The sequence below is a fragment of the Uloborus diversus genome, chromosome 5 (assembly GCF_026930045.1).
Source record: "Uloborus diversus isolate 005 chromosome 5, Udiv.v.3.1, whole genome shotgun sequence".
Classification (NCBI taxonomy): Eukaryota; Metazoa; Arthropoda; class Arachnida; order Araneae; family Uloboridae; genus Uloborus; species Uloborus diversus.
This window is the reverse complement of record NC_072735.1, coordinates 53,602,035-53,616,644: the sequence shown is the minus strand read 5'-3', so window position 1 is coordinate 53,616,644 and position 14,610 is coordinate 53,602,035. Positions and strand designations below refer to the sequence as shown.

Below are 14,610 nucleotides of genomic sequence, written 5' to 3'. Positions count from 1 at the left end.
AATTCAGCAAAAATCCCATAGAGCCTCCCGCACAAAGCACGATGATACGACATGTTTACACAGACCAAGTCCACTTCACATTTGCGCAGAAAACAGAACCCAAACTAACAATTTCTGCACAAATGCAATGTGAAACTAGAAATGCAAACCAAATTTTTTCACTAGTTCCGAATCAAAGCAGACATCGGGAGGCGCACCTCTTTAACCCATTACCTCTTTTTCAAATCAAACCGCTTGTGGCTGCTAGTCGAGGAGTTCGAGAACAGACAGTAGTTAGTTTAATAAATTCCAATAAAGCTTGTCATCTTGCCCCTCGGTTCGACCCATCATTGTGCCCCGGGTTGCCTGTTTGATCGGATTTGTCTCTATTGCCATAAAGGAAGGCAATTTATTGACATTTAATCATGGTAATAAGTAGTATTTAAACTAAGTTTCTCATAAATACTAAAGAGACACAAGATATCTTATCTGTAGCATAGCTCATTTACACATGCACAAAAGTTATAACGTGGAAACGGTAAACAATCAGAGCTTCAGATCTAACACAAATGTGGCGATTTCAGCTTCTCTATACTATTGCTGAACGAACAGCGGATAGGAGAGCCAGTAGTATGCAGTAGATGCTGTTAACTAGAGGAAAACAGAAAAAAAAAAGGCATTCGTCATCTTGCCCCGGTCTTCCCTATATGTAATCATGATTTAAGAATAACTTTTGCTGAAATGTTAAACTGTACTTACATGTTTCCTTTATGTTTACTGTGTATTTGATACAAGCTGTGGCTAGCAGTTAACATTTCAAATATTCTTTTTGTTTGTAGCATTGTTCCACACTTTTATAAGCTGTTTCCTTATCTAAATTAAAGTAGTAAATACTGTTGCTTTTTACTTTCTTCTATATCTAATATATAGAAGAAAGTATTGGATTCGTGCAAATTTTCAAATTTCCAATTTTGACGGATTCGATCGTTTTGAGGTGTGCTAAGTCCATTTCGACTATTTTTGGAAAATGTCTGTGTGTCTGTGTCACGTCTGTGTGTGACCAGTTTTTTGTGGCCGCTCTACAGCAAAAACTACCGCATGAAATCGAACGAAATTTTGTACACATATGTGCCCCTATACGAACTTGTGCCCATTGGTTTTTGGTGCCAATTCCTCCAAGGGGTGTGGAGCAATGGGACGTTTTTTGAGTTACGCGTGCTTGCTATTCCTCAGGAAGTAACTGGCAGAATCAAACAAAATTTGGTCCATATGTTGCCAGTAACAGGAACAGGTGCTCATTCAATTTTGGTGTCAATAACTCAAACGGGGGTTGAGCTATAGAACGTTTTTTGTCGTCAATTGTGACTGCTGTATCTCAAGAAATAATGAACGGAATGAAAGAAAAATTTATCGGCAAGTAGCCCTTAGTGGGTATAAGAGCTGATTTTCTTTTGGTGGTCAACAGCTAAAAAGGGGGTAGCGCAATCACCCGTTCTTTTTTTCCATTGTGAGTGCCCTATCTCAAGAAGTAATGCTACGTTCTGGTTGAAATTTGGAATATATGTGAATCCATATGTAAAGAGGCTTTGGTTCAATTTTGACGCCAATCGTTCCAAGATGTGTTGATTTTTTTTTGCGAATAAAAATAGCTTTATTGATTCAACAATAAGAAAGATAAATCGTAATAGATTGTCGTCTGCATATTTCTCGTGATTTTAATTGTATGGAAATGATCGGAAATATTATCTCAATGATTTAAAATGTTTAACTGTTGCCATCTTATGTTTGTTTACAAATAAAATACAGTAAACTCCCTCTAATACGGACACTAACGGGACAAATTTTTGTGTCCCCAATAGAGAGGTGTCCGCAGGACGGGGGTTTAATAATGTTATTTGCATTGGAACTGGGGAATTAAAAATTGTCCGCATAAGAGGGGTGTCCGCCTTTGAGGGGTGTCCGTTAGGAGGGGTTTTACTGTATTTGTAATTAATTCAAGCAAGACTTTTAAAATAACTTTCAATTTTCGCTCTTTGATTTGCTTTTGCAAAAATTCAGACATTGGGATGGTCGTCAAGTTTTTGCATGTGTAATTTTGTTTTTGTTGGGAATATTGCTTCCTCGTCAAGCATGGGGAGGGGTCAGAAAAAAAAAGAAAAATATGGAAGAAAGTTTCGTAATGGCCCCAACATACTAGTTAAATGTTGACTTTCCCAACTTAAATTGAGTACTGCTGATATGCATTTATATTTCTTTCCAATGTAGGTTAAAGAACTTGGTGTAGCAATTTACAACTGCTCTTGCCTTGCCCTAGACCTTTTCAAAATTTTCGAAATATATTGGAGATTGGGAGTGCCTAATCCATACATACCGCCAGAGTGGCCTGCAGATGTGCAGACAACAATCAATAAGGATAATCCAGTTACTGTCACCATGAATAACTCCCAGATTTTGACCTATATGTCCGTAAGATGTGATTTTGTACATAAACTAACAAAAAATTTTGTATTATTTCCACCAAGATCATTGGAACTCTTATTATGAAAGATTTAATATATTTAAAAAAAATGTGTGTTGTAATGACACAAAAGAAATGAACCTTTTATCTTTCTTTTTTTTTTTTTTACATTTTGAACTGTCATTTCACTCACATGTTTTCTTTCACCCTTGTTCTTTCGGCCTCTGAATTAGGCATATTCTCAAAAAGAAAAAGGAAAAAGAAAGAAAAAAAATTTTATATTTTAATGAAGAAAATATCATAGACTAATAATAAGAGTAGACCGAGCTGTAGTAACCCTTTTGCTGCTCACAAACCAAACCATGTGACTAGTGGGTATCCTAGCAACGGCGAGTGTTGATTGTAGCAGACGACATCTTCCATACCTAAAGAAAGCCAAGCGCTATGTTTACTTTCATATTCATAACATCCAAGTGCAAGAAAAATGGTTCGCTATTGCTGCACATTTCCTTGCATAGAAAAATATGTAAAAGGATTACCTGTAACATTTCACAAGTATGCAGTACTATTAATATTACATTTTATTTCATTTCTTGCAATTATTCTTTTCCTAGCTGTATTTCGATATGAAGTTCATAACTATTTCTATTAAATACTAAGTTCTATCAGTGAAACTCATAGGAATACATTTTATACACTATTTTGCTAGCTTCTGGAAGTATTTTTTTATCCTCAGAGAAAGTGAAATGCATTTTGAAAAGGTTTTTATGTAATAGCAAGTTAGTCTTAATGTTGGCGACAATTTTTTTCCGCCAGTTGGAAAGTTCCCCTTTTTAAAATGAAAATAATCTTGATTTTTAGTTTTCTCTTTTATGTACACGTACTATCTTTAAATAATTCGTATTTATATGTTGAAATTTTAAAATTTTCGAGATTGTCAAATTTGATTCCTCTAATTTGTAATGATATCCTTTTAATAATGCTTTGACGTTATTTAGACAGTTTGAAATACCAAACTTGTTTTGAGAAGACAACTTATTTCTATCATATTGATTTAAGAATCTAAAGTGGGAAAATAATTCATTGTTTAGTTTATTACTACAGTGACAGATTTCTAAATTGGCTACTATCTAGTATAGCTTACGGTGGACAACTTCCGTAGACAGCAACTTTTAGAAATTCTTAATTCCTTCGGCATTCATTAGAAACGTAGTATCCCTTAATTTCTTTCACTATTGCAAGAAATGTAGTATAGGCAGTAAGTTTCAGCATAATATACAAGTCGACTTGTTTCAACTCGTTTGCAACGAATACTTTTAGTCAATGCATAACATTACACTTAAAATGATCAGTTCCAATTGAAATAAAAATTATTGAAAACTGTTATCTAAAACTAATTACTAATGTCAAAATAATTCATAACTAAAAGAAAAACAGTTCAATCTCTTTACCGGGGAAAGAAAAAAGAAACTTAGGAAAGTCGATTCCATCTTAAAATAAATGTTGAGTGCCAAACTATAGATAATGGCACCATCTAGCAACCATGCTGCCAAAGTTTTCGCCAAACCCCCACACCAGTCACATGATACATGTATGAACCAATTTTTTTCATCAGCAAGAATGAGAAAGCTCGGTCTACTCTTATTATTAGTCTATGGAACATATACTATAATCAGCAAGAAAACTAAACATTGCTCGAAATCAGCTTCTTAATTGGTGCCAAAAACAATGAAAATTAATGGTAATTAAAAAGTTAGTTTTGTTAATGAAGGTTAACAAACTTATTTAATGGGTGAACTTAAGCAATGCGGATTGCACTTTTAAGCAGATGACTTGAGTTGAATGAAAGAAATCTTCAAAAACCTGCATTCTTTGAAAAGTTTAAAATGAATGAAGTTCACAAATATGGGCTTGCTTAGGTTCAGCCTTGAAATTAATTTGTTATATTTATCAACAAAACAAAATTTATAATCACAATTATTTTTCTTTGTTTTTGGCAACAATTAAAAAAACTATGTCTCTTCCATCTCACAAAAAAGTTGAGGAACAGAATGTAAAAGCCCTTTCATAAAAAGTTTCTCTTCAAAAAGATTCAACTACTAAATATAATAATTTAAATTTTAAACATGAGCTCTTTAATATTGCATAATTGCTTGCTATATGTATATTTTACTAAATTTTAAAACTTACTTTGGATAGTTTTGCTTTTAATTGATAGATTTTTTAAAAGTTAGCTGTTTGAATGTTTATATTCTTCCTCTTGTGAAATACATCTTAATTTTATACATTTTCCAGAGTTCACCACCGCCTCTTTGTGCTAAAGGTCGTACATCTGATTTGGACAGCATTCTAGATACAATCAACAGAGCTCATACTTTTGTTTATGTTGCTGTGATGGACTACTTCCCATCATCTCTTTACATGGACAAAACTCAGTAAATGTTTGAATTTACCTTATTGTCTTAAAATTAACTTTCCATTGGGTAAATTATTTAGTACAATCATTTGTGAATATTTTATTTATGCAATTAGAAATGTTCTGAATGTTATAAAATCAGTCCCATTATTTAGGAGGGTCAGAAGGGACAATTACCCCCCCCCCCACCCGTAGATGTGTGCATGTTTTTTATTGTTTTCTGGCTAACTAATCTTTGTCCCGTCTCTCCATACTGGAAAAATTTGAAATGACATACTTGTGTCAAATATATTTTTACCTTTGATTTTTTAAAGTTAGTTTCTCCAGGATATTAATTTAATTATAAACCTTCAGCAAAAGTTGATTCCAGGTAGCCTTATTTCTGATTACAAGGACATGTGGAACTATATTCAGTAGGATACAGACAATCAGAACTAGCTAGCAATGAAATAGCATTCAGTAGCAGTGCATGTGTTGTATCAGTGTTAAAGGGGAACTTTTTAAGTACCTGTAACAGAATGCACAATTTTTATGCAGAAATTTATTTTTACTTTTTTACAGTATAATATGTTAAACAACATTCTTACATTTTGACTGTCAAGTATAATTGCCCTTTTTATTTTACTTTGAAGTAGGTAAGTGCATTAAATACCCAGAAGGGAAATTTTTTCCAATAAATTAATTTTATAAAAGATATCATATCCAACATTCTGTAAACTGCTGTTATTTCAGTATGCTGCTGTGCTAAGTACTAAGTCCTACCTGCACTTTTTATCAAAATTGAGTTACAACCACCAGGTGGTTTTTTGTCACATATTTCACCTAAATACAATGCTTTATAGTCATTTGTCAATAGGAAATACTATTTTAAAAAAATCTGAGAAAGTAGCATCTGAATCAAATGCATGGAGATGCAAAACTTTAACGGGAATTTCTCATTTTGAACTCAGTTGCAGATACGACATTTTTGCTTAGCTCAGCAGTATAAGCAACAGTTAAATTGCTTTCTGGTATGATAACTTCTTTCTAACATTTTTTCAGTGGAAGGTTTAAAACAATGAAAAAAGTCTTGGCTTAAATTAGTAAACTATTTTGAATTTGTATTCTATAGTATGACTGTGATAATATAAAGCCCGACCTTGAATTTGCTGAAAAAAAGATGCGTTATTGGTGCATATTTGAATTGGGATACTTATTCGATATTCATACAAAGTTAACTCAGCACCAAAAACCCTCCCCTATTTCAATGAACTCCCAAAAAAAATAAATAATAATAATTGTCTTATTCTTAACAGAGCTGTACTATACTAGGCTTTGTTCACTGTACAAAAGTTTCATTAAAAACCATATTATTTTACTGAGACTTTTTGTACTTACTTTTAGTTACTGGCCTGCCATTGACGATGCCTTGAGAAGAGTTACTGTTGTGAAACGACTTCAAGTTCGAATTCTAGCAAGCTATTGGAACCACACTAAACCTGCAATGATGTCATACTTGAAGTCCCTTCAAGCTTTGAACAGTGATTTATTTGATATTGAAGTAGTAAGTTTACTTTATTTATCTTTGCTTGTTTACAGTTTTATATGATGACACAAAAATTTAACAAAGGCTTATTTTGTTAATGGCAAATTCTAGGTTGAAATCTAATGTACTGCGTACTACTTGTATCTGTGTAGAAAATAAATAGAAGATTCAAAAGCCTGTTGCATATTCTGAATCAGAGATTGTAGGGTTATTTAAAAAAAAATTGTAAAAGAAGTGGTTCTACTCTTAGTTGCACAATTAAAAAAAATCATTGAAATTTGTTTTTATGTTTAAATTTTTCAGTGTCGCAGCATTGCTGGGGGTTGACAAAATAATAGCATATTCATTTAATATTTATTTTATTTGTCTTCAGACTGAAGCGTAAGAATTTGTGAAAAACTTAAAGTAAAATCAGAAACAAAAATTTATCTTCAGAACATTTCAGGTTATACATTAAAGATAATTTTGAAAACTGTAACAAAATGACTTTTCATGCAGCTTCAGAAATTTATTCTCAAAAAATAGATAATCTGTTTAACGACGACAATCTGTTTAACGATCTCTCTGTTTAACGACGCTCTACATAACGACTTTCTCTATTTAAGGACGAATTTTCTCGGTTTCGGATGCTCCACTGTAGTTTTAGAAGCATTCTATTTAAGGACCCATTCTACTTAAGGATGATTTTTTGTGGTCCCTTGAAAGTCATTAAATAGAGAGCCAACTGTATTTCTTTCATAGACAGTCCGCCACTTGGGAAAAAAGTAAAAAAAAAGTAATCAACGCTATCCGAATTCCCAACTTATCTTGAAATTAATAAAAATTATTACTTTAATAAGAGTATAGAGTTTTAAAGTATTTTACTAAAAGTAGTCATTTCTTGCAATTAGGTGAAGAGTTTTAAGATAGTACTTATCTTCATTACGGATTCATTAATTGAACTGGTTCCATGACTGACGAGTGGCCATGTTCGAAACTATAGGCCAGGCCCTTTTAAAGGCTTGGCTCAGAACTGGAGCAATATAATTTTTTTAAGTTTTGTATGTGGGAGTGGCCCCAAGGACTAAACTGACAAGAAGACAGCCTTATTTCTTGGCGGCCCCCCATGGACCAGCGTAGGTTGGCCTAGAGCATGTTGCTAATCTTCTCACATCTATTTGTATTTGAAAAGTTTTTTTTTTTTTGGTTTAAAACTCTTATTTCTGACAGCTGAGCTCAGAATATAAGAGTACACTTTTCAGTATTTTTTACCTTTTATTCTTTTTCTTGTAAAAATATTGTAATAAAATTTAAAAGTCAAAAATCTGTGTCAAAAGTTAAGTGCTAAAGTGTATGTTTTCTAAAAGCTTGCATGGGAGTTCATATTACTAATATTAATGATAAAATTATAAAAAGAGCACCTAGTTACAAAAAGCAATTTGATTTTTCTCTTATGCATGACTTTTTAAAATATGTGTAATTAATATTTATTGGTATTTCTTCCAGAAACTGTTTATAGTTCCAACTTATACTGAAGCTCAAAGTAGAATACCGTTTTCAAGAGTCAATCACAATAAATACATGGTTACAGATAATGCTGCTTATATAGGTAACTTTTTCTTGTTTATGATGCATATTTATAGAGTTCCATTTGCAGTAGTAAAGATATTTTCTTTCATGTCCTGTCAAAACTTTTATATTAAGAATTTTTAATGAAGTTTTGATGATCCCACTCGCTAAGTTATAATCAAATTAAAAACAATGGTCATGCTAGCTGAATTCAGTTATTTTCAGGAAATTCCCAAAACAAGTAGTTTGCAACATTAATAACATTTATTTTTATTACAATATAATCCTTTAGATATTTTCTAATAAAAATCAGATTGTAGTTTCTTTCCCCTGCCTGGTTGTATGTTCTCAAAACGACTGTAATGAGGCTTTACTGGAAATTCTATAAAATTCCCCTTCCAAATTTAAATTGTGTTAGATATTTAAATTTTGATTTTGATTTTCTTCAAACCCCTTCATTCAGAACTTAAAACATTTCTTCTTTCTGTGATGGTTTAGGAACGTCTAATTGGGCTGAAGATTATTTTACTACGACTGGTGGTGTTGGAATCATTCTCAGAAATTCTGTCTTGAACTCCACTGAAGTGAACAACCCTGTTCGGGATCAACTTGAAGATGTTTTCAAACGAGACTGGGCATCAGAATATGCTCATCCACTTGGAAAGTTCAAAGATATCACGTAATAAATTGAAAAAAAAAAAATCTCTTTGTTTAAACAATGTTTTTGCTTTAACACTTTGTTTGACCAGTCCTGAAAACTTATAGTGCCTTTCAGCATTTGTGATCTGAAACATATCCGTCTATTTCTCAGTCTTGGTGTATTGCTATGTCATTCAATTGACCTTTGTATTATATATAATTGTTTTTCCTTTCTGATAAAAATTTACTTTAATTTTGAAACTGAAACCACAAGGATTTCAATGACGATTTAAAAAATCAATCGATGCAATTAATCTGATGACTTGACCACTTAATCAATGCCAGAAAACTTAATTTAGACTCTTTTGAAGCTAATTATGTACTTAAATTTTCAAAATATATTTCATGCCAAAAAATAAGTGAAGTAATAAAAATAATAATGAATAAACAGATGGTCATCAGAAACTTAGTGGAACATGGTTAAGCATAAGAATTCTTAATGTTTGACCTCATATCCTTATTTTCTAATGTTCTTTTAGCATTACTTTTCAAAAAAAATAATAATAATAATAATTTTTTAACATTTATATCCTTAATGATGTACATAAAACTAAAATAATTTCATTATTCACTTTGTAAAAGGTTACAAGACTAAAGATATCTTCTAATTATATTAAATACTGGAATTTTTAAGTGTTTATCACAATAAGTGTATAAATTTAGGAAACAATAAGAATGAAAGGAAAATAGGAATGACTGACTTTCATTCCAGGTTAATATTGTAAATTCATATCATAACGATATGAAAACAAAATTACACAAAAGAAAGTTTTCACACAAATATTTAAAATTTTGAAAGTGCAAGCCTCTTTTGTTTTTTTGCTTGCTACTCGAAATATTCATCCAAATGTTTTCTATTTTTTTAATAAAGTATTTTGAAAACATTCCATGGCAAGTTAGAAATACATTTAACTTTGCTTTTAACAGAATATAAACAAAGTGAAATTTTAGTTTTCGATTTTAGTTATTTAATTTATGTTCATTCACATGCTTTTAGTGAGTTTACATTTAAAAGCGTTTTGAAAATGACATGTAGGTTTTATTTATGACCTAAATTGCTTAATCCCTCTCAATCGAGCGAAAAGATGCAGCATTATTGCAAATGATTCATTTTATCTCAGTTGTTTTGTATGTCTCAAGACAGCAAAAGAGTACAATGAATTCAGACTTCAAATTTATTTATTTAGTATCATTATGTGAGCCGAGTACTTAAATAAAAATAAACAATGAACTTTCTGTTGCACTAGATATTAATGTATTTTTCACAGCAAAAAATTTCTCACTATTTCATATGACTGTGTTTAATAAGTTGACTTCTTTCTTTGTACAACACACTTTCATGAATTGCATATGTTTTAAAAATATGTGTTGTGTCTTTTTATCTTATTGCATGTGTTTTTATCATGTTCAAAAATAATGTGACGGACTGTGGGAAAAGTTTTACACCCTACTTGTTGTATTATTGTAATAAATGTTATTTGACCAAATTTTCCTGTTGTTTCTAACATATTAACACTTGTCTTCTTACTGTGTACTAAATACTTTCTGACTAGAATTTCACAAAACCTATGTTATTAGTAGCTGCATTTGTGATATAGTATATATGTGTGCGTTTAGATAATTATATATACTCTCTCCATCCCAAATTTAGTCACTACAATTAGGCTGAAAATTTTGTCCTAAATTAGTTGCTACATTTGAACACTTTTGTTCTAAATATTGAAACTGATGTTAGTATCATTTTATTTAATCGTCTTTCGGCGATTTCAGGGTACAATGCTATCAATCAATAACATTGAGTTACCAAGCAGTCTATCCTTAAATCAGTGACAAATTAGTTTCAAGAATCCAGGGTTTGTTTACCCTTAAGTCATACTCCATTTTTTAAAGGCTCTTTCATCAGTAATCAACCAGGGCTGCGAAAACGGAGGAAAATGTCCAATTCCTAACTGTTCGCCCTAACAGAATTGTGGACAAAATGACCAACTCAAACTCTTGGAATTAAAAATCTTGGGCTCCCGACTCCTTTGCTCCAAAATCATGCTGACTGCGACTCTGCAGCCCTGCATGAAACTACCTTCTTTCTTAGTTATGCCCAACCTATAGCTTGCAGGCCACATGTGGCTTGTGAAGCTGACCCATGTGACCTGCTGTTTCCTTAAAGGTTGTAAAACAATAACCACAATTATTCAGAATGTTACAAAGTTGGAGCCAAATGTTCATAAATTGGTTTTTAGAAAGCAGATTCAAACTTTGCCTTCATAGCATTAGTACCAAGGTCTCTTAGCAAAAATTCTCAGTAATTGTGTTTCCTTTTCCGTTTATCTTTTGCAGTCAAGTAAAAAAAAAGAGAAAAAATTACATCCCCCTCCCCATGTTCTGGCCGTCAAGAATCATATTAATATCTGATTTGGCCCAAGGTTAAAAAAGAGTTGGGCACCACTGTTCTTGCTAATGATGCCTGAATTCACTAAAAAACAAGCTGATCTTTCTTGTATTCTGGTGATAGATCCTTTACAAAGTGGTAAAAAGCTTAGAAGTGCGCAAAATCTGGATTTTGTTTTTGAACTAATTTGTTGCTAATTTAAAGAGTGTGGCAAGAAATGCTTAGTAACTAAATGATGTTATATTCAGTAAGTTACCGCCCTATAGCCAGGGCTTAGGCAGAAATACATGAAATACACCGCAGCTCAGTCAATTCCAGCGGAGGACTGCAGTTTCGTGCTTATTAGCACTCATCAGCCTGGTATAGGAGTCACTGAGCTGGAGGTGGAAAACCTCTTAAGGAAGCCTAGAGTGCCAAACAAACTGGTAGCTAATGCAGAATTGTCTTCAATATTCGAGTTGAACCGAACCATTGTTTCGGTCACTCGTCTGGTCAGTGCTAATTCTGCATTAGCTGCCAGTTTGTTTGGCACTCAAGGCTTCCTTAAGAGATTTTCCACCTCCAGCTCAGTCACTCCTATGCCAGGCTGATGAGTGCTGATAAGCACGAAACTGCAGTTCTTGGCTGGAATTGACTGAGCTGGCGGTGTATTTCATGTAAATGATGTTAGTTGATAACATAGCACCATGAAATCTCTAAAAAAATGTTCTAAGTCATAAAACAATCAGAATTAATCAGCAATACAAAAGTATGCAAATGTAGGAACTAACCTTGGGACAGGGGGAGTACTATATAGGTGAAACTTTCATACTGTACCTTTTAGTTTGAAACTCTCATGTGCATGGTGGAGATCTCATTTAGCCAATAGTATTTGCATGGAGTTCTTTTTTAGGTGCATGAAGACGCATTTGAAGTTGGGATTTCTTGCATGGCATCAAAGTACATGCATGAGTATGAATCTGAAATAGCCTAGCAAAACATTAAAAAATTGCATAAATCTCATTTCAGCCGTGTCAAATGCTTGTTGGGGGTAGCTTGCCATTCAGTACCCACAACTACTGAGCCTATTTCAACAACACCCATTGATCCAGGAATCGAGGACGCTTTGCACAGCCCAGGAATGAAAAACAAACCTGAATTTTGCATTTTTATAGTTTCATTTGTCATCTATATTTGGAAAAGTTGTGACAGCTTTCATATAATATTCATGAGATTTAAAAATAACTTTTTATAGCATCACTCCTTGCATTATCATAAGAGTGAATACTGGCGAGTTTATTATCTTGAAGATTGCGTTCTGTAAAAAGTGTTGCTTTTCACTCATAAAGTTTTACACTGCTCGCTTTATTTTGTTTTCATTTTTGCATGAATAAAATCATTTATATCATCGGTTTAATTTTGTTACTGTGCTTGATATTATTTTTTATTGATTTAGTTTTTATTTGTTATAATTGCATTTGTTTTCAATGAAAAGATATACAAACAACTAACTGAATTGAGCACCACAAAAAACTTCCATTAATTTGTCTTTTTGCAAAATTTCAAATAATCGCCAAATTTTACTACTTATTTTCGAAACATTTCGTATGAACATTTTAAGCGTCATTTTATGGTCACCATAAGTATCTCAGCATTTGCCCACAATATCTTTTTGACGAAAATCAGTAACATGCTGTGTTTCAAAGTAAGGAGGGGAGAATTATTCAAGGTATCCCAAAAAGATTACTGCAAATTTGGTAATATTTTAAATTGCACCAAGAACCCACAATAGTTAAAGTTTCCCAAAATAATTAACTCAAATATGAGTCATTTTGTGTCAAATCATCATACTGATTTTACCTCACCATTTTAGATTTTGATGAAATTCGGTACAGTCAAACCTTGATGTCTCGAAACAAAATTTTTCCCCAGCATTTTATATAAAAACCCCTATGTATTTTCCATAGTTATCTCGAAATTTATTTTTCGAAACCCTTGATATGTTTAAATTTTTGCACAAAGCAAGTTTCAATTGTTGTTTTGATTTGGCAATTTTTGTAGTAAAACCAGTTCCAGAGACAATTGCTTAACGTTTTTCATCCCTTTTCTTGGAAATTTTGTGAATAGGGGATTGGGGCAAGAGGATAGGGAAGTGTTGGCATGAAGGGGTGCAGTGTTTTCCCCAGAGTTTAGAATCTTTGTGCATTTCTCTCGAACATGTTGTCCACTTTGAGGAAAGTGGGATCAATTTTTCGTCTGGCAGTTTTCAAGCGAAAACGGAAAATGCGTTCCTCATTTTCATCATTCAGCTTTTTTAACTCCTACAAAATGGCTGCTGAGAACTTTTTGAATGTGAGGTTACCGGTTAAAGATAAAATTAGAGTTTTTAAATTTTTAGGTGTAAAAACAAAGTTGAAGTTGTTGTTCATTTCAAAATCTCATCCTGTGTACTTTCGGCAATTATCTAGTGAAATATTGAAGACTACTTTATTAATCGTAATTCGAAGTGGTCCCATAGTACATATATAAATGCATATAGTGTACGTGTGTGTAAATGTGAGAATTACTAGTGGTAATTTTTTAAAAACCTTGATAACTTGATATCTCAATTTTCCCCGTCCCGAGAGATTTGAGATATCGAGGTTGTGCTGTACATAGGTAGTATTTATATAGACATAGAAAAATGTAATTTTTATCTTTTTTCGAAAAATACGAAACGGTTTTGAAGATACAGCGCTGTAAAAGAACCGAAAATAGGTCAAAACACGTGAATGACCCAATTTTGCCCAAAACTGCCTAGAACATTTTCTAATTAAGATAGAGAGCTGAAACAAGTGCCATTTGACAGCCTTTTGAATGACCTTTACAATGATATGCAACATGATTAGGTTTGAAAATAATTTGTTTTAGTTAAATTTAAATTAAAAAAAAATGTTTATACATTATTGAAATTGCTTTAGAAGTTCAAAGTGGGATCACAATGGGTTCATGTTGAAATAATTCATTGAATATAGCATTGTGGGATCTAAATCACTATCATCACATAATATAGTATGTTTTAAGTAGAGGAAGACATACATCCAAGGCATGAAGTTAATTCTATTTGAGTTGGATAGTGTCAAGTAACTGATTGCAAGAGTGTTTCCTTGTTTGGAGTTCTTCGATGTGTGTTTGTGAAAGGGAGGGGGGATTTTTCTTAATATTATTTTTCTGAAACTTAGTGTTCTTAAATTTTTCATGTGTTTCAATAAATTTGGGTGAAAGTTTGAAAGTAGAATTACTCTACGTTTTTAAGCTACTGGTCTTAGATAATCAAATTCTCGATCACCATCTTCATATTTTTGTGGGTGATGCATTACAAATACGTATGAGTTCCACTCTGACCTGCTAGTATGCAAGATTTAGGCTTAAACAGGGCATAAAACTGGTCAGTAAAAGTCGGTTAAAGTGGGTATTTTAAAAGTTTGTCAGTATTTACAGAATTTAGTCAGTAAAGTCAGTTTTTTCTTGCAAATTTACTAATTAATCAAGTTTAAGATAATGTTCATGGTCAATTTTATTTTCGTTTTCTGATAAACTTTAATAAATGCCAAAACAAAGCAATAAATTGTTAATATAGC

At 32.4% G+C, this 14,610-nt stretch overlaps 1 protein-coding gene across 2 annotated transcripts in view; it reads left to right on the top strand.

Annotated features, from left to right (window-relative positions):
• LOC129222176 (5'-3' exonuclease PLD3-like) overlaps positions 1-12,407 on the top strand; it is a 77,495-nt gene extending 65,088 nt beyond the window's left edge. For both annotated transcript variants that reach the window (XM_054856640.1, XM_054856641.1), the window contains exons 6-11: positions 2,245-2,445; positions 4,733-4,872; positions 6,237-6,396; positions 7,864-7,966; positions 8,425-8,605; positions 12,020-12,407. In XM_054856640.1, the coding sequence (XP_054712615.1) occupies positions 2,245-2,445; positions 4,733-4,872; positions 6,237-6,396; positions 7,864-7,966; positions 8,425-8,605; positions 12,020-12,245 (1,011 nt within the window). In that variant the 3' untranslated portion in view covers positions 12,246-12,407. The remainder of the gene's footprint in view (positions 1-2,244; positions 2,446-4,732; positions 4,873-6,236; positions 6,397-7,863; positions 7,967-8,424; positions 8,606-12,019) is intronic.
• The last annotated feature ends 2,203 nt before the right edge of the window (positions 12,408-14,610 follow it).